This window comes from Pleurodeles waltl, chromosome 7 (genome assembly GCF_031143425.1).
Source record: "Pleurodeles waltl isolate 20211129_DDA chromosome 7, aPleWal1.hap1.20221129, whole genome shotgun sequence".
Lineage (NCBI taxonomy): Eukaryota > Metazoa > Chordata > Amphibia > Caudata > Salamandridae > Pleurodeles > Pleurodeles waltl.
The window spans coordinates 1,336,455,254-1,336,476,699 of NC_090446.1; the positions used below are offsets into that span (position 1 = coordinate 1,336,455,254).

General features: G+C 41.7%; 1 protein-coding gene across 1 annotated transcript in view; it reads left to right on the top strand.

Annotated features, from left to right (window-relative positions):
* Positions 1-21,446, top strand: part of LOC138246264 (neuronal pentraxin-1-like) — a 98,191-nt gene that overhangs the window by 29,138 nt on the left and 47,607 nt on the right. The window contains exon 2 of the mRNA XM_069200691.1: positions 19,714-19,864. Coding sequence (XP_069056792.1) covers positions 19,714-19,864 — 151 coding nt within the window. The remainder of the gene's footprint in view (positions 1-19,713; positions 19,865-21,446) is intronic.

The following is a 21,446-nucleotide window of genomic DNA, read 5'->3' on the forward strand; positions in this document are numbered from 1 at the left end:
CAAGCGCACCAGCGCTTTGACCTGTTGTAAATATTGTGGGCTTTTAACCACGCCCATCTCATGCCCATCAGTTTCATTCTTTCCTGGGCTTGCCTTTCAAAAATCACTTGATGTCCCTGGTAAATGCATTACATTTGTCCTACCTTGAGGCGGTTTTTGTCATGCCTTGCAGACTACCCCTGTTACATGGATTATTGCACAATTGCCAATATAGTTCAGCGTAGGCGAACTATTGTTTTTCTTTTGTCTCTCACCTTCGTGTTGTATGGCGGGCATGGCGCTCACAGTGCGAACAGGCACAACAGCATGAACTTGATCGGCAGTATTGGAGCGCTGGTCACATTGTTCACAGTTACCTACTCAGAGTCATTTCATGTGTCTCTCCCCTTAAAACCAGTAAATGCTTTACATTAAAAAGAAATCCTTGAAGCGAAAGCAGCTCTTCTGGCACAGCGGGAGTGCCAGTACTACAATATTCACTGCATTTGGGAAACTTGCCCATAACGCTTTGCAGGGAATTACTTTCGCAAAACATTTTTGCTCATAATTCAGTCTGTAGTGGTCCTACATCATTTCTGGGTCCCCACACTGTGTTAGTGGGGACTTCAAAATAATAACCCATACCACCATTCATGATCTTTTTAGGCTTTTTGATGGCTGGAATTTTTGTTTTACAGATGAGAGCAGTTATGTCTTATAGGCCTTGTTTGTAATATCATTGCAGTAGGCCTGTTTGTCTTAAGATGTATAATGCACTACGTTCTCTAGATGTGAAATATATGGTTACACTGCATTACTTTTTCCCTTTCTTTTTCATGTGGTTATGCTATCTTAGGGCTGACTGTATAGTTACATGACCATGTTTGTTCCCTATGCTGTTTTTAGTGTGGTGTCCTCTAAGGGCTGTTCTGAGCGTTGCAGTCATAGCAACATACTAAAATATTTGTGGCACAGAACTTGCCCCATAATGCTTTGCAGGGCATTACTTTTGCAAAACATTTTTGCTCATAACTCAGCCTGTGGTGGTCCTAGTACAATGGGAGGACCTTCAAAAAATGGACCGCAATGTGCTCTTTCTGTCGCCAGCATTTCTGGGTCCCCACAGTATATTAGTGGGGACTCCAAAGTAATAACCCCTACCATCATTAATTATATTTTTTAACTCTCTCATGGATGGAGCTTTTGATTTATAGTTGGGAGAAGGTATGTTTTATGGACCCTGTTTGTAATATCGTTGCAATGGGCCTGCTAGCCTTGAAAATGTGTAATGTACTATGCTTGCTAGGGGCTAAATATATGGTTACACTACATTACATTCTCCTATTATTTTATGTGGTTATGCTCTCTAAAAGCTGACTGTATGGTTACATGACCATGGGCCTTATTATGAGTCTGTCGGTCAACAGACTGCCAGACTCATTGTGGCGATCGGACCTTTGAGGTTGTGGTAGTATGATTGCCACATAACAAGGTTGGTGGGCAGACCCGCCAACCTACCACTGTCCCCACCAGGATCTCTAATCCCGACGGGCTGATGGCGGAGCAGGTTGTAATCAGCCAGGGCAGCGCTGAAGTCAGTACTGCCCTGCTGCTGATTACAACCTTGTTCCCTGCCAGCCTTTTCATGGCGGTTCAACTGCCCATTAGCCCACTGGGAAAGTCGTAATAGGGCCAGTCGGGAGCAAAGCCAACCGCCAAACTCATAATCAGGCCCCATGTTTCTTCCAAATGCTATTTATATTGTGTTGTACTCTAGGGGCTGTTCTGAGCATTGCTGTCAACATACTATAATATTCGAGGCACAAAAACTTACCACATTATGCTTTGCAGGGCATTACTTTTACAAAACATTTTTTGCTTCTAACTCAGCCTTTGGTTGTCTTAGGACAATGGGACCACCTTCAAATGTATCTTTCTGTCTACATCATCTCTGGGTCCCCACCCTAGGTTAGTGGGGCCCCATAATAATAACACCTCCCACCATACAGTGTCTTTTAAACTTTCTCATGGATAGACGTTTTGTTATACTGCAGGGAGAAGATTTATTTTAAAGGTCTTGTTAGTAATATCATTGCAGTAGGCCTGCTAGCTCTAAAAACTCTCTCTATGGGCTACGTATATGGCTACACTGCATTACTTTCTCCAGTTTTTATTTGCATGCAGTTATGCCCTGTACGGGCTAACAATAAGGTTACATGACCATATTTCGTACAAATGATATTTTGGTTATGGTACCCTCTAGTGGCTGTTTGAGCATTACAGTCTAAAGCCAAAAGTTTATTTCCGATAAAGGTTTATATGATTGCATATGTTTTAATAATTTCTCCCTATTACAGTTATGACCATGTTTCAGGCTAACTTAACATCCTTATTACACTATGACTGTTGAACACTCTTGATATGTTTGGATGACCCTCCTAGTTTATTTCTCCTCTGTGGCTGTCTTGTGTCTTTTTAGGGGGATATTGTTTTAGCCAGCCAGCAACTGTGATGGTGGGGTGGTGAAAGTGGTATTCTATTGGAATTAGCATGGGAGCTTTACATTAGGATGCTAAATGGCAACGTTTTCATTTTTTACTGCAGATAGAGAAAGAAGGTAAATGGAAGTGCTTTAGTTATATGCAGGGCCACTGGAATTATATGGCAGGAAAATATGAAATTATGAGGCAAGGTTGACCAATTTGTGTGGCAAGAAAAGTCCAGTTATGAATTTACAGTGCAAATAACTCTAATTCAAGCAAACACAAGACTTAACTGCATTGCAAATGCTTTTAATTTTATTGTGACTACTTGGAAAGCTGTCAATTACGACCATGCCATTTCGTAGACAATTACATTGTCCCTTTTGCATTACCATTACCTTATAGTGATGAGACATTAGGAAGTCCCTTTATTGTGCTGACATATTGGCATTTACGGCATCTTAAATTGCGGTTTATTTTTTTTTATTTTATTTTTTTGTGAAGTGTGTGCTGTTTTGATGCCAGAAGGCACTGTGCTATTCACCAATCAACCTTGAACTTTCATTGATTTTACATTACTATAACGATAAAATGTTATTGCGTTTACAGTTTTATCTGTAAAGACCTGTAAACACAAGGACTTTTTAAAGATGTAACAGAAATCCAGGCCCTTTGTGAAAAATGTCTCCAATGCAGTACTTTGCTGTCTATGCCTTTTAAGTTCACGATTTAAAGCACAAATTGCATCCTGTTAATCTTTTTGTTAACACCTTTCTTTTTGTTCTAGCTTAAATCTAGTACTACATTCTGTTCAGGCAAGGGTTCCTACTCCTATATTCCATGTTGCTGTGCCCAAAATGTTGCTTTACTCTTGGATTTTATACACTGGACAGCTGTGAAAATGCACACAAGTTCACCCAATCAGAGCCCCTTATCTGTTATCCTGCTAAAGTGACATGGTGTGCATAAAACAATTTCCTTTTTAATTTGTAGGTGGGACTGATCACCCTTAACTCTCACTCATCCAGGTTATTGGTGCAACTAAATTGAAAATTAATCTCTCTCTCTCTCTCTTCATATTTGACCTCACCTCTTCAACATAACCCCTCACTCTTTACCTATCTTCCTCTCTATCTACATTTCCTCTCCCTCTCTTTAGCAACTATACTTCATATCTGTGTCTCCTTACTCTCTCAAAACAAACTCTCTCAACCGCACCATTCATGCTACTCATTTCTCTTCCTTTGCCCCTTCCTATCTAGCTCCGGCATCTCTCTGTGCACTGCCTCTATTTCAGCTCAAACTCTCCACCTCATGTCTCTCTCTTTCTCTGTCTAGCTCTTGTATATATCTCACTTTCTCGCTTACTACATATGTATCAACTTTACTTCTCTTTCTCTATACCTCGTCTGTCCCCTAGGCTGCCTTTCAATGCATAATCTAATTTTGACCTTCTTTCTAACTCACCGCTGTCTCTACCTTGCAGCCCTCTACACTCTCTCATTGCCTCACCTCTCTACCCACGGGTGGCTCCTCCATAAGGGCAAAGGAGCATCGCCCCCCCGCCGGCAGCTGCAAAAACTTTCAAAGTAAAGGATAATAAACTAAGTTTATTATCCTTTTATTTGAAAGGGGTGGGGCCATGGGGTGACGTACACTGAGGGGGAGTGCACAGCACCCCCCCCTCACTGCGTATGTATGTTTGGCCAGCTGTCTTGGGCCAGCCAAACACACATGCGCAGTAGGCTCTCTCAAGCCCGGCAACACAGTTGCCGGTTTGCCTGGGAGCGCCCTGGCTTGGTGCTCCCAGACAATCCTGACGCTGCTTTGAGCAGCGTCAGGATTGGCCACAGGGCAGGCTGGGAGCATGTGCCAGCAGCATCCGGACGAAGGCGAGGAGAGGAGCGGCTCGACGCGGGAGCAGAGGTACTTTAAAAAATATTTTATTATGAATTCCTCCTGTGCCCCGCCGCCTCACCCCAGTGCACTGCATCACCCCTCCAGGAAGCGCCCGTGAGTTGCGACTGTCTCTACCTCCACCTTTCTCTAACTCACCTCTCTGTCTACCTCATCTCTCTACCTCTTCCTTCAATATCCCCACCTCTCTTCCTTACTGTACATTTCCTTTTCCCAATCTCTACCTCTATGTACCTTACTCTAAATATTATCTATCCCTTTACCCCTCTTTCTCTACCTCATCTCATCCTATTTCCACTCTGTATCTGTCTTTCTGGCCACCTTAACTTTATCTCTGTGCCTCGTGTATCTCAAAACCTCAGTCTCTCTACCTTATATCTGTCTCTTTCTCCCAAAGTTCTCTGTTTCACCTCTCTCACTATATTGTGTTCTTTACATTTTCCTCTCTCTCTTCTTTGCCTGACCACACTGTGTCTTACTTCCTCTCACTTAACAATGTCAGAAACATGGACAGAGCCCTTCCTACAAGACTTTTGCGATATCCAAGGGTTAGTGGACAACTGGTGCCTCCTTCACCCAACAGAGGAGTACCTATACCTCTCAGCAGTACTTGTCACCTCTCTTGTTCTTGTCTTCTCCATGGCCAACACCTTTTGGGCCCATTATGTGCACCTCTATAGCTCTGAACTTCTAGTCACAGAGGAACATGTAGAGGCTTTCCTCATTACCACATGTCTGCCCAGTCTCAATGACGATGGCAGGGCCTTTTAGAGGGGAAGATTTCTCAGGAGGAAGTGGAGCAAGCCACTTTAAACCTTCCATATAATAAACCTCACACAGTTGATGTGGTATTCTAATGATGGGTCCAGGACAATATAGTGGATCATTTACACGCCGTTTTTAAGGAGATGGATTATATGGGGTCCTTGTAGCTCCTGTCCAACAAGATAGTGAGCTTAGTCCTACCAAAACCAGGCAAGGATCAACTTCTCTGGGGCAGTTATCAGCTGCTGTCCCTTTTGAATACAGGTGTTAAGAATCTGGCAAGTATCAAGGCTAAACATCTCAAAAGGGTTGTCCTAAGCCTGATTCATCACACCCAAGTGGGATTTGTACCAGGACGCTCCCCCCATAACCATCTCCATCTATGCTGCCTGACCCACCTTTTATGGTTATCTTAATATTATCTGGAGGCCACAATCACCCTGTCATCATATGCTAAAAATGCGTTTGACCTCAAAGAATGAGTATGCATGTTTCAACTTTTTTGTCGAATGGGATTGGGGTATGACTTTATTGCAAAACTCTGTTGGTTGTATACTTCATCCGCAGCCCAGATCAACTGAATAGGTTTCCTATAAGCCCCCTTCTTGACAAAACAGGGGCATTTATCAGGGTTGCCCCCTCGCGCCACTCCTGTTTCTTTTGGCGATGGAGCCTCTGGCAGCTACCATTCAACAGTTCCTCCAAAATGTAAGCATACCCACTCTGGTGGGAACGGCAGAAGTGTTGCTGCATGCAGACAATATTTTGCTTATGTTCACAGACCTGAACAAGTCACTCCCGGCCCTGCTGTCCCTTATTTCAGCCTTTTCAGTGATCTGAGGTTAAAAGATCAACTGTCACAAAGTGAACCACTGCCTATATCACATATTATGACAAAGGTGGTTCTCATGGCATATCTGTTCCAGTGGAAACATCAGTGGTCCAAAAATGTGGATAGCCTTGTCAACAGGGGCCCTAAAGGCATGGTCTCGAACCACCTTGACCTTTTAAATGCCAAGCCCCTTAATTCCTTTAATCTCCAACTACCTCAAGTGGCGCCATCCTAACCTGTTGTTGTGGCGGCAACCATAACCGATTAAAGTCATGGTAGCTCCCGTTTTACTTATGTCCTTGGAATACTGCCACTTTAAGTCTGGACTTCCATACTGGAGACCATAAACAGGTGCATCAAATCTTTTATATGGGGTGAGATCAGGCCACGTGTAAACTTCTCCAAATTAACTGCACACAGGAAAAGCAGCAACCTTTGGGTTTCTAGCATTGAGCTTTCTTACACTGCCCTTCGCTTAGCGCAGCTATCCTATATGAGGCCTGGGAGATCAAGTCACCTTTCTGGGGCCGCTTGGAGTGCGACATCAGCCAGAGCAGCCCTGGTTTGGACGTCTGTTATCGCCATAGCTAACCTTCTGTGTTGCGGTATAATCCCATTGTGAAGAACATGGTACAGATATGGAACCACTCCCATAAACTATTGAAATGTCATGCTCAATTACACCTCTAGGCACCCCTCTGGAATAACCATGAAGTTCAAATGGGTGGTCGGTCGAAAAATGTGGAAGGAATGAAAATTGGTGGGAATAGTGAGCCTGAAAGATATCCTCCAAGCAGGAGACTTGAAATCATTTGTTGTCCTACAGGCAGAATACTGCTTGCCCAAGTTAAAGGCTTGGCGGCATTATACCTAAATGAAACACTGCATCTTAAGAAAAGTCAGCATTTCAGAATAACAAAGTCAGACAAACACTGTCCAACAATTACATTGAAAATAAATGGATGTTCAATACCTTTCATCATCAATAGTGGTGCTTACATAAATATGATGCCCGAAGAAAAGCACAATGAACTGTCTCTGTTACCGCAGCTCATGCCATCAAAGACCAGTATATACTTGGGCTGCATCAACACCCATGAGAAGTAAAGGTTCATTTATGGCAACAGTTTGAAAGTTAAAGACTATGAAAGTATTCTGCATATTAATGAGGATGTCCATCTTGTTGCCCATAGACGACATAGATGGGTTTGCTTTTCATTTACAAAAGAACTTGAACCATTGCTGAAACGTGACATTATTGAACATTCCACTGGTCCAACGCCATGGGTTCCTCCCATAGTAGTAATGCCTAATTTGAATAAAGGTTATTATCAGGTAGAACTAGAAGAAACTGTCGTTATATTACACCTTTTGCTACACATGTTGGTTTGTTTAGATACAAGAGACTTAACGTCACAAAATACAACCTGCTGTGAATGCATTTAACTATAGCAATAACATTGGTTTTTGGAGCTACACAAAAGGAGCACAATAGAGCCCTCACACAAGTATGTCAATTACTCAGTGATGCAGATTTGACTTTCAATGGCAACATCTGTGAGTTCAATTAAATAAAATAGAAATTCCCTGGTGTATATTTTCTGATGGGGGCATGACACCTTATCCTTCAAAAGTGCAAGGGTTAGCAAATGCTGAACCCCCTCCACAAGATGTTTCAGTGGTACCTTTGTTTCTTGGAATCTCCAGCTACTGTTCACAAAACATAAAGGACTTCCCCACTGTCAGTGCTCCACTACGAGAATTAACAAAGAAAAACTTTTTGTTTAAATGGTCAAGAGAATGTGAGAGGAGTTTCAACAGAATCAAGCATGCAATAGAAAATGCAACATAAATGGTATACCTCTATCCAAAGCTCCATACTGAGACTGTGTTTGACGCTAGCCCTGTTGGGTTAGGCGCTATACTTGCACAGCATAGTAAAACCCAAATGCAAGAAGACCTACTGTGACCTATAGTAGTTGACGTTAGTCTCAAACAGAACAGCCTGAAAAGGAAAGCTTTGCTATAGTATGCGCTTGTGAACATTTCCATGTATTCCTGTATGGAAAACCTTTTACACTGGTGACTGATCATCAAGGCTTGCTGACTATCTGTGGCAATCCAAAGGCCAAAATGCCACCTCGATAGGGACTACAATTGCAAGAGTACAATTTTACAATTTAGCATCGACCTGGAAAGGATCAACATACTGCTGACTACTTTTTAGGAGTGCATATTCAAAGTCATGGCACTCCTTCCAAAACGGCTGTGGCCTACATCGATTTAATTGTCAAGTCAAGTACACTAGCTGCTGTATTGTTAGCCCTATGAATCATGATAGTGACATGTTAAAGTTAAAAGATATAATTACACATCAGTTGTGGAACAACATGATCGACCACTAAGTAGTGATGGCGAAAATCGAAAGTACAAGAAGTCAAGGATGAATTATCCTTAAGTCAGGAAGGAGTTGTTCTGTGGGGATCAAGGATCCTGATTCCAGAGTGTTTGTGTCAAAAAGTGATAGAATTGGCTCACAAAGGACATTGTGGTATTTTTGCTACAAAGAGAGCTCTTTAAGACTGCGTTTGCTTTCCATACCTAGATGAAAAAGTTGAAAGGGAGCTCAAAATATGCAATTGCCTGTCAGCTAAAGTAATTCAACATAAGCTAAGCATATCATAAATCCCGAAACATGTCCGGCAGAAAGTGGCCATTGATATCTTTGGTCCACTTGATATTGGACATCATTTAATGGTGATAATAGATGAATATTCATGTTTTCCATTGGTCGAAAACCTTCATTCCACAACACATGAACGAGTGATCAAGAAACTTGATGACATATTCACAACATGGGGTTTGCCATCCACTGTCAATTCGGACAAAGGTCCTCCCTTTAATAGCAAATAATTTAAGGAATTTCTGGAGCATCTGAATATGAAACATCAAAAGATCACACCCTTGTGACCACAGGCTAATGGACTTGTTGAGCGTTTTATGGGTCCCCTAAAGAAAGCAGTGTAGTATGCAACTCTTAAGTAGCTCAGTTTAAAAACAGTGCTGAACTTTACTCTCCGAGCTTATTGTTCAACACCCCACTCAACCACAAGTGAAAGTCCTGCAACTTTGATGTTTGGGAGAGCAATGACAACCAAGATACCCCAATGGCCCACAAGAAAAAATACTAATAAAATCTTGATTCGTAGAGGGACTTGGTTCAAAAACAGAAAATAAAAATATATGCATACAAGAAGAGACATGAGAAAGAGCTCTCATTCCAAAAAGGAGATTTGGAGATCGCTTAACAGCTATGGAAAAGAAAATCTGATACTCCTTATGATGCTGAACCGTTTCAAGGAGTGTCTACCAAAGGACACATGGTGACTGCCCACCAACCTGGAAAGTCCATTACCAGAGACTCTCCTCATTTCAGGCCTGTGTTTCATCGATAGAGATATAGATGTACATGTTTCCGCCCATATATATATATATATATATATATATATATATATATATATATATATATATATATATATATATATATACATCAAAATATATCCCCAATACACACAACGATAATATTGGCACTTTTCATGAGTTTGTAGTGGGGGATCTTATGGAAAGAGAGTAAGAACCACTCTGCAGAAAATTTGGATGGACCTCAAAAGTCAACTTTGAAATCATTGACACAGGACTCTACTATTGTGTTTAAGCCCTCTGATAAAGGGGGTAATGTGGTTCTGTGGGATGTTCAAAAATATATACCGGAGGCAAATAGACAACTGATAAGGGTAAATGACTATGAGATATCGAGATATCATGATTACAAGCAATCCATTATACAATATCATAATCTTGAAACTGAATGGAGAGGAAAAGGTCTTTTGAGTACTGAGGAATTTCAATTTTGTATGTTCAGAAACCTGTGGGGCCTTGCTTTTACATGCTTTCTAAGATTCATAAAAACAAGACTAATCCTCCAGGTAAACCTATAATTTCAGCAAATGGCAGCCTTTTAGAACCCACTTCTATGTATTTAGATTTCTATTTGTTACCATATATTCTAAATCTACCCTCATATTGCAGAGCAAGTGGTGACTTTATCACCAAAAGTGAAGCGATACCCTGGAAATCTATATATCTGATGTCTACCATTGATGTGGTCTCATTATATACATGTATAGATCATGCACTAGGGATTGGGGCCTGTCGTTTCTTTTTTCGAGATAAGTTCATTTATTTATATGATCACACAATGATGCTTTTGGACATGCTGAAATTTTGTCTAGAAAATAACTACTTTTTATTTAATGATGAGTGGTATAGACAGGTGACCGGTACAGCGATGGGCAGTTGCTTAGCTCCAAGTTTTGCAGGTATATTTATGGGATGGTGGGAGGACCAACATGTCTGGACGGAAGAGAATATCAGATGGACTAGGCATATAATACTACGGCGCAGGTACATTGATGATCTTTTCGTAACATGGGATGGTCCTAAAAGTCAGTTGCAGGGTTTCCTGGAACATATTTCGCGTAATGAATTGAATTTGGCATTTACGCACCAAATACATAGCACGGAAATTGATTTTTTTGGCTGTACATGTGAAGATAGAGGGAAATAAAGTATGCACTTCCCTTTTCTGCAAAACAAACAGCTGGTAATAGTTTACTACATGCGAATAGTCATCATTCCCCTAATCTCAGATGGAGTATCCCCTAAGGGAAACTCCTTAGAGCTAAACGTAACTGTAGTACTGTGGAAGCATACATACAGGAAGGAAAAACTATGATAGACTTATTCAGAGCCAGAGGTTATCCCTGTAATGTATTAAGGGAGGCCAAAAAGAGAGTTAGATCTCAGAGAAGGCAAGATCTCTTTACTAGGAAGCTTAAATCCTAAAAAGATGAACTGGCAGCAAGATTGATATCCACCTATAATTCAGAGTCAGCAAAGATTAAGGCAATGATCACCAAACATTGAAATTTGATTACAATTGATCCTGTTATTGGAAAGAAAGTTACACCATACCCTGTGATCACCTATCGCAAATCAAAGTCCTTGAGAGACATGTTAGTGCAGAGTAATTTGAGTATGAAGACTATGCAGGAAGCTTGGTTATCGGAACAGAAAGATTTCTTTAAGTGTGGAAAATGTAAAGCATGTGGAGGCAGTAAGAACGTGAAGACTTTCTTGTTACCAAATAGATGAAAGAATTGATATAAATGTATTACATGTAATAGTGATTTTTGTATTTATGTCCTTACCTGCCCATGTGGCCTAATTTATGTGGGTGGTACCATTTTTCCTGTAAAGTAGCGAGTACTTGAACATTTGATGGCAATAAATAACTGTGATCAGAATTATCCAGTAGCAAGGGATTGGAAAGAAATGCACTCTCAAAATCCTAATATGCTTTCATTTTTTGGCATTGATATGGTGCTGTTTTCTGCCAGAGGTGGTGACAGGGAAAGAAGGCTGGGCATAATGGAATCAGAATATATTGTCCATCTTCATAGTAAGACCCCGATGAGATTCAATATGGATGAGGAACTTTTTGTACATGTGGGTTGATTCTTAAGCCCTTATGACTTTCCTTAAATGAATGTTTCATTTGTTGGCTTCTCAAAGTTATGATAGGAAATATACTATAAGGACACATATGCTCCATAGAGAGAAAAATTGCTGATACGAATGTATGCATTTTTTAATTTATGTTTTGATAATGGTATTTGAAAATATCTATGATTTGGACCTTTATATTATTATGGCCACTTGGCTGACATAAAATGAAGATTTAAAATGTAAACTGAATTCTGAAAAGTGAAGAGAGGCTTTAACTAAGTTCATTATAAATTGGATTACAATGAATAGAAATGGGCAGAAATTGTTGAAATAATATAATGATGTTATGGGATCATTAGGGAATATCGGAGACTTAATATTATATGTATGTTGATGAACGGATAATTCTGGCTAATTATATTGTATACTGATTGTATTATTATATTTTTTTGTTTCTTTTAGTTTCTCTTCATTTTCTCTCTTTTTTTGTTTTTCTGTTTTCTTTTTTGTATTAAGTGGTACGGCCAAATTAACGGATGTTCCAAAGTATTTTTACTATGTTTATTTGTAGGTGTATCATGTCTCTTTAAAGAGAGTGGAGCACTGTGGTGATTATGGGCTGTGAAAAAGATCATTTGATCGAAACGCATCACCATTAAATTTTACTTTGCATCTATAACTTTGGAGTGCGATCTTTCTGTGATTAAGGGGAATGGCATACTTTCTGTTTATATATAAATATAAATATTTGCAGTTTTTCATTTAACAGAAGGGGTGATGTAGTGTCTTGCATGATTTGAATGAAACCTTTATGGCTCCTGCGAACTCCGTATCAGTTTGTGACGTAATCGCTAGAATAGAATGTATGAGACTTTGCTTTAGAATGTTAGAGTTCAAAGGTTCATGCAGAGGAATAAAGTTGTATGTGGCATAGTCATTCAGCGACACCAGGCTGGGGAAGACTCTACAGAACGGTCCCTCCCTTTCGCTAGAACCCTGATCATGTTACATGATACACATGACCTCCTTGCCCTACCTTGCCACAAATGCAGACTACTGATGATGGTTGTAGCCACGGCCAAAATATGCATATTACGACACTGGAGGTCCCCTTATTTGCTTTGACGAATGGCTGGTTGAAATGCATAAGGTGGAGGCTTACAAAAGGATCATTTACCAACTTCAGGATAAGATGGACCTATTCACCAACATTTGGACTTTCTTCCTTGTACCCGGGTGGAACACCCCCTTACCCTTCTGTGTTATGATATGATATACACCATTATTCTGAGGCGTGGAGGAGGTTGGGATGACGAGAGTCTCATTTTTCCCTATGCTCTTTCCCCACTTCTTCCCCTTCATGCTCCCCCTTGCACTCTCCCCGAGCCTCTTCTCCATTCATATATGGATTGTGCACCTATAGCTTGTTACACATGATGTGATCCTGTTGTATTCTACAGTGTTGCTTGATTGCAATGGTATGACATTAGCTCAGACCTGAGATATGCCTCTATTCTGCACCTTAATTGCATGCTCTGTTTATTCTCCTCGCTGTCCCTTTTACAGCCTTGACTTATGTATTCACAGTTTTCTTGTTGTTTGGATTCTTTAAGATATGACTGAAACTTCTCACCATCAATTTCAACATTTTTATATATCATATTGCTGTAGTTGTGATGGTCACATTTTTCAACCCATTGTATGTCTGTACTGCTGGTTTCTAAACCAATAAAACGTTAAAAAAAGAAGCGTCCTCTGAACCCAGCTCTAAACTTCCACTGACTGCCCTGCTCAAGCATAGAGAGAAGGGATATCCTACATCTTAATAGATAATTGCATGTCTTATGCTGCAGTCCTCTAAACATTTATCAAGTCACCCTTACCATGTATTTCTACAGTGGGAAGAACAAGCTAGCTAGACAGTAATCTCCACATAAAATATTGTATTGCAAAACAAAAATTCTAGAGCCACAAGAACTGGCTTTCACAATGTTTGTTCAAGCTTCCTTTTTGAACTACTTGGCTGGTGAATGTCGTACAGCATTAGATGTCGGACGTTTCTGCATGCCCTTATTAGTGAAAGTTTGACATTCAGTTCAGTCTTTCTCCTTATCACAAAGTAAAACTTTTCTTGAAAACTAGTGTTATCTAGCATCTCAAAACTTCTCTTTAGCATCCCCAAACCAACGGTTTGGGTGAGAGGAGGATCAAAGTGTTGGGAGAGTGTATTCAGTGGGCCACTGCAAACAGATATGTAGTTGATAATGCTGTCAAAATCAAGTCAATGTTGTGGTTTTACTGTACCACCCCGCATGCATCTACTCGAGTATCACTTGTTAAGTTGCGTGGGAGAAGAGCTACCACTTGTTTTTGTCCAGCATGGCTGGACCAATGGGTCAAGGCGAATAAGAGTAATTGGACGAAAGAAAGATCACACTAAATAATGAGAAAGTACAAGAGAAACAGAAAAATATTTTGATGACAGAAATGGATGAAAGACTTAGGCCCAGATTTACCAAATAGTCACACAGTGCAGAGCAGCATCGAAACATGCTGCAAAGTGTGACAAGGAGGGAGCAGGAGAGCGCCATATCTACAGAGATATGACTCTCTCCTCCCCTCTCCGTAGCGCCAGTGCTGATTTTAGCTGCTGTGCATCACGCACATCCTTTGTGCTGTAGTGCAAAGGTGGGTGCATGAGTCTAGCATAGGTTTTGTACTGGAAGGTTAACTTTCCTGTCTGAAATGCTATGCTTAGATACACTTTAAAACTTTTCCCACGTTGTATGTGTGCTGCACAGTGCAAAGTTGGTAAAAAATGAGAAATAAAAGCATTTCTCCTTTTAACGCCTGCTTTTAATAGGCATTAACTTTTGGTGCAAAACCCTGTCTACTATTGTTTGTAGATAGGGTTTTGCGTCAAAAGGCGTGGGTGGTTGCATGGGTACACCAATGTACCACCCATGTAACCCCCCCTTGTCACTACGTAAGGCAAAACAGTGCTTTGCGCTGCTTTGCATTACTTTTAGGGTACTTTCCAGTGCTAAACGAGTTTTGCACTGGAAAGTAAATTAGTAAAAAAAAACATGTTGTGCTGGTTAGCGTCATATTTGTGACGATAACCAGCACAAAATGTTTGTAAATCCCCCCCTTAGAATTCAAAGTTGGGGAGTTAGTAAAAGTATGTAAGCCTGTAAGGAAACATGTAAGGAAGGGCATAATCAAATGTGGTTAACCTATCAAAGTCCTGGTAGTAAAGGGAAATAATGTCAAAGTGGAGAACGAACAGTGGTGGAAAAGTAGTTGCGTGGTGAGAGCGGCAAATAGAGAGTAAATGTTGGTCAAGAGCAAGGAGGAATTGCTAAGCAGTGATGGGATGTCTGGTGGGAATCCATCATTGTCTGGACCAGGTGAATGTGAAAGTGTAATGGTCTCAGAACATGGTTCTGGGTCAAGGGTGGGATGCAACAGTTGGGTGAGGAACTTACCTCTTAGATTTAGAGTGTCATATATTTTTCAGTTGTGGGATTTCTTATATTTCTTAGCTCACCGTTTTAACGTCTAATAAATGATCTGTATTGAAATTGTTTGCTTCTTGCATTATTGTTTTGTTTTTGTTTACTTTGTAACATGTCGAAATTAGAATGTTTCTTTTATGCTTTGCAGTAACTTATGTATTGATATGAAATTGTGTTATTTTTGTAAAAGGGAAAAGCCATGTACTATCTATGTGCATTCGCTCATACAACCTTGTGATTGTTTACCGGGGTTGTGTGTAGAATGTGTTTTGAAAGATCTTGGCGGTTGGGGCTGTAACCTGTGTGCCAGCAGATTGTCGGTTTGATGCTCAATAAATGTACTTTTTCAATTGGTATTTGACGTCTCCTGAACACCTGAGCTATGACACCATCACTCAACCACTCTCAGGTTCAGCAGTGGCACAGAACATGGAGAAAAGACTTATCACACCCTTTGGCTATTCAAGCACAACCAAGACAAAGGTCTAACAAGATGATTGATGATTCTTGCAGCCAATCTGAAACTTCGGTGTTTATCGAAACAGATACATTTTTATCATACTTGTACTCATAATTCTATTGCTATATGCTTATATTCCCCACCTGTCGGTAGAGCCCAGTGAGTGAAAAGTATGAGTGGAGAAAGAAAGGCATTATTCAATAGTCAATCAGTTTACCAAATAAGGACTGTCATCCTGTTACTGGAAGATTCTAGCTTGTTCAGGTGGCAAAGTTGCTGTATTTGTGAGTGACAAGTGCCATCGTTGCCTGGTCAAACTCAGGCCTTGACAATGGAGCCAAGAACTTCCTAGTAGAGCTCCTAACAGTGAGATGTGTGTAAGGACCAGCTCAGACTGTTCACACAAAGTTTGAAATCTGCCACAATGTGGGACACCAGGAGAAAGATGTTATTGCAAATGGCCTACTTCCATAATTCCACAAAACTTGAAGGCGAGGAGTGCATCCCATTTCATGATACAGAACTGGACTGTAGAATTGTTAGGACTTGACTACAAAAAGGAAGGCTTTTAAGGCCAAGAAGGATGCCTTTATCCTAAACATGTTTATGTGGATGGATGCGTAAAATATCAATCATAAAGTGTTCATGGAGATGTTCCATGCACTAGTCCACTGGTTCCCAACGTTTGACTTCTGTGGGCCCCCACTTTATCATTGCTGGAGTCTGGGGACCCCCACTGAATCATTATTGGAATCCAGGGACCCCCCCAGTGAGTCATTACTGGTAGCTGGGGACCTAATCTGTTAATATTATTTAATTTTCTAAGCAGTTGCGGAGCCCCTGAGGAGTCTTTGCGGACCCCCAGGGTTCCCCGGACCACAGGTTGGGAACCACTGCCCTAGTCTGTTTAACTGATTTCTGCTGTCTTGGCTGGCAGAGTGATACCACATATTTAGTCTAGGAACATGGGTGTTACAGGATAATAAGCATGGGCAATGCAGAACAGACTTGGATTGGCTGGATTGACTGTCCAACAGCTGATCCCACCACTGCTTTCCTAGGTAAAGTAGCAACAAGTGTGTTAGGGGCAGCTTTAGTATCTGGAGCCTCCAGCATTTGATTCTTAGGTGATGGCAGTGGAGCTCTCAGTAGTGTTGTGACTAGTAATGCAAATTATACCTCCGTTTATTGTTATTGTACAAAAGATGTTTTTTTCTAGGGAACTGTATGCAAGTCAGGAATTAAAATGGGTACAAAGTTCCAAGGTCAAGAGTGTGTGGTCGGGCACTCATCAGAAGTTTCTGTTCAGCCATTTCTATGCCAGGGGCATAACAAAAGCCCTCACAGTGCAGGGAGGCCCTTCATCTCCAGGGACCCACCTCAGCACAGCACCTGGCCTGTCCAGAGAGGGCCCCCCCCTTCATGTTCTGTGCAGAGGGGCACCTTCCAGTTTCCTTACGCCATTGCTCTATGCTGAGGGAAAGCATGATTTGTGTAAGCTACAAGTGAGCTTAGCAAGCAAGTCTGTGCCTCATGTGCCTACTGTAGCTTCCAATGATAGAGTTGGAATTGACCTATGTCAATAAGTGACTACCACATTACTTTTTCCAGTTGCTGTCAAGCTGTTAGCCTCCTCACGAAGGAGGATGAGGTTGCCATCACCAACATAGACCGGGCTGGGTGGGCTCCCAGTAACAAAGAATGAGTTTCCTTGGAAGTCCTGCACCTATTGTCCAAAGACTTCAATGTAGCACCTTGAGGACTTGGAATTAGATGTGGTAAGGTGACATTAGCATGGCAGCTGAGGAGTCCATAAAAAAACAGCTTTCGCTTTGCAGCAATAACCACAGGTCATTTAAATTAGCACCCGGAACAAGTATGCCAGAAATATGAAATACTTCTTTTTAGAGTACAATAGCTCTCTCTTTCCAGTACTGATAATCAAAGTTAGTGTTGTTATGTTTGTCAGTCTCTACCATTCTTAATTTCTTGTGTGTACAAACAGCCCCATGTGGTGCAGGCAAACTCCACAATCTGACTTTGATAGACCTTCCAGTGTTGTTGATATTGTACCAGTACAGAACTCTATGGGTTTAGAAAGACCATGGCAAGTTGTCTCCTGGAAGGCTTCCTTCAGCGTCACCTGACCAGCCTAGAGTGATAGGTGATATCAGACACTTCTTCCACTGGGCAACCCCAGCCAGATAGAAACACAGTCAAGGGAACCCACCTTCTAAATGGATCCAGAGGAGGCGACCCACTGTGCTGGCATTCCTCTGATTCAGGTGAACATAGAGAACCAAGTGGCAGAGTTGTCACTATACAGGATCTGCTGAGAGAGAGGGGAAGGAAAGGGAGCATATCTTCCAAAGTGTGCTGAGGCGACACTGTAGGAGGATCCACTGAACAATAGGGCCCATCAAAGAAGCGGTCTTCAGCGTCACTGTGATAGAGGTGTAAGTTTGCACCACTTGATAAGGATGAGCTGTGGGGCAGGTACTGTAACTCAGTGAATCTCGACTGCTTTCTCTTTATCCAGTGAGGCCCTTTGTCTCTCCTAACAGGTCACATTCTCCTATTTTTAACAATTTATTATTCAACCATGGGGGAAAAGAGAGTGTGGAGCTTGATGGATATTGCCTAGGTAGGACTAATATAAGGGCATTGTTAGGAGAAAGATAACCTGACTGCTCAGTGCAACTACTTATTCCCAAATAGTCACCAGAGTAGTAAGAGACTTGGGCCCATATTTATACTTTTTTAGTGCCACATTTGTGCCATTTGTTGACGCAAAAGAGGCGCAAACTTACAAAATACAATTGTATTTTGTAAGTTTGCACCGCTTTTGCGTCAAAAAGCGGTGCAAATGCAGTGCTAAAAAAGTATTAATATGGGCCTTGGTGCCAGAGACAGAGGGATGAAAGACAACATGTTACAATGAATACAAAGAACGTGTGTCACAACTCTCAAAAGGGGAGAATAGTTTGAACCTATAGTGGCTGGCTGACCATCACACCCGGATGGGGAGTCAAACTCAACCCAGCAGTGTTGGTCCCGCACCAGAAAGTAAAAGACAGATCTTGTCCTAATTTTGGAACACACACTGTGGACCATCAATGCTTAATCTGGCTAAAACAGGTCATTAGGCACTGGGGAAAAGATGGTTGTGCAATCTAGAGCTTTCACCAGCCAGATAATACTAACAAATGTGGGGCAAGTCCTCGCTAGGGTATTTTAAGTTTCATATGCCGGTAAAATGATTTCATAATAAGCCCAGTTTCTGAGTCCCTCTTTGTACCTCTTTACACTTACTTTTCAAAATGTCATCCAGCAGGTACTTCAGAGACTTAATCATCATGATGGGATCACAAGGAATGCATGTAGCACCAGATATCTGTTTTTTAAGTAGAGCATTCAATAGGAGCGTAGTGCAGCAGCTACAAAATCTATCTGCAACATACTTTGAATGCAAAGTGTTGTAGGATAAAGCTACCTTCACTGAGGAAAGGAAAGCACACCAAACAGTAAAAAGTGGGAGATCAGCATATCTTTGAGTGCAAGAGAAGCAGTTTATAGTTCAGTGGAATAGCCAGAAAGGGTGAAGGTGCAAAATGAGTGAGGGAGCATGATTGTGTACACTGACTTGTACAGTAGGGGACATGCATTTTTTGGTTTTTAAAAACCAAGTTAATGTTTGAAACTATCGTCACAGTGCAATTGGTGGTAATAACTCCTAATGATTCAAAGCTTAAGGCACATATGTGCCTAAAATAACAACGAAAAAGAACCTAGGGAAGGAATCAGTTTGATCAAATCTAATGTCATATAGTGTAAGGTGCTGCTCATTATCCATGAGGGTATCCAGGCGCTGAGCAGGTGAGAGTAGGAGTGTGGTGAGGCTGGGCCTGAGCACAGGCAGTCCTGATGGTGCAAGAAGTCTAATTGAAATGCCAAGTCTTCAGCTTCTTGCAGAATTCAAGAAGTTGGGTCAGTTGGATTACTTTTGTTCATGCCATGATTATTCCAAGTTATATCCAGTGTACTATTGAAAAAGATAGTGTGATACATATTGGGGAGACACAGTCCATACCACAAACATACTGGCAAACAGGGCTACCTAAGAAGCTGTTGCTATACCTTTTCTAAAATGTAGCCATGATGTAACACTTTTCCTGGTTGTTGTTTTCACAGCTGAGCCGAAACAGCTCCATGTTCTCTGCTCCCCTGAGGGAATCTTTACAAAAGAAGATTGATGTTTTGGAGCATCAGATTTCCCTAGTCAATGGTACAGAGGAGTACCACCTACCGAGTCACAAGATGGAGGTTGACACTATAGAGAAAGGTGAGTGTGAGTCCATGCGGTTGTTGTGATACGAGTCTGAACTGTGACGCTTATAAGTGACAAAACATACCATTCTTCCTAATCAGTGGGTATACCTGCTAATTAAAATCTAACACATAGGCCCTCATTTTGATTTCGGCGGACGGAAAAGCCTGTCTGCTGAAGTCTCGTGGTCAGGTTACCGCCAGTGCAGTGACCTTCCCGCGACCCCTATTATGAGTTTCCCACTGGCCCAGCAGGAAACAGCCCACAACATTGATGCCGGCTCCTAATTGATGGCAATGTTGCGGTGCGTAGGGTGCAACAGCACCAATTGCGCTTTTCACTGTCTGTAGACAGTGAAAAGGGCAACCGGGCTGGCCATGGGGGCCCCTGAACTGCCCATGCCCCCTGCACCCTGTCTCTAGCAGCGCCATGCGAATCCTGGCAGAGAGAGGGGTCATAATCCCCAGGGCAGCACTGCATGCAGCACTGCCCTGGCGGATTGAGACTGCCGGCACCGCCAGGCTGTCGACTTGCAGAAAAGTGGCGGTTCGCCGTGGTCATAATGTGGAGTCTGTTCCGCCACATTGGCGGTGGTCTGACCACCACCACGACCCTGGAGGTCTCAAGACCACCAGGGTCCTAATTAGGGCCATAATTTGCAGAAAACAATAAATCACCTTCTTGTAGCAGTACCCTGTATCAGTGAAGGCAGAGGGTTATCTTGTTATTTTTGGCAAAATTTTGATTTCCATGTCAAAATTGCACAGCTGAAACCGTGTTTCAAATGTTATTTGCAGGTGAAATTGTTTGCTAACCATTGTTAGATACCCTTAATGTCTTTCCAAAAATTTGGAAAACTGTTTGTAGGATGCTTAAAATCCATGTTTTCTAAAAGACAAATATAAAATGTATTTTTAATTAAACTCATTAAATTAAAGTTTTAACTTTCAAATGTTAAATCAAGTGTTTAAATAAAAGTTCTTAGAACCCTTAGGAGTTTTCAAGAAGTTAGAACTGTTAACTTAAAATTATGTGCCAACGGATGTGTTCGCTAAAAGTCAAACATAGTATTGTGGTGTCTTGTGGTTTCACAACTAGTAACAGGACCACATATCTTCTCCCGTTTCGGGGTCCATTTTAAAGTCTGCTGAATATAACTTCTTCTGCTTGGCTGACTGACATTTTCATGTATTGTTTATCGTTTTATTTATAATGTATTGTTATATGTCAATTTTCATCCTGCTGAAGGTTAAATGGATTATACTGAACCACTGACACGTTGCATCAGCGTCTGAATGATTACGGGTTGCACACTAAGGGGGTCATTCTGACCCTGGCGGTAAAATCCGCCAGGGCCAACGACCGCGGGAGCACCGCCAACAGGCTGGCGGTGCTCCCTTGAGCATTCTGACCGCGGCGGTACAGCCGCGGTCAGAAACAGAAAACCGGCGGTGTACCGCCGGTTTTCCGCTGCCCTGGGGAATCCTCCATGGCGGCGCAGCTTGCTGCGCCGCCATGGGGATTCCGACCGCCATCCTGTTCCTGGCGGTTTTGGCCGCCAGGCACAGGATGGCGGTATGGGGTGTCGTGGGGCCCC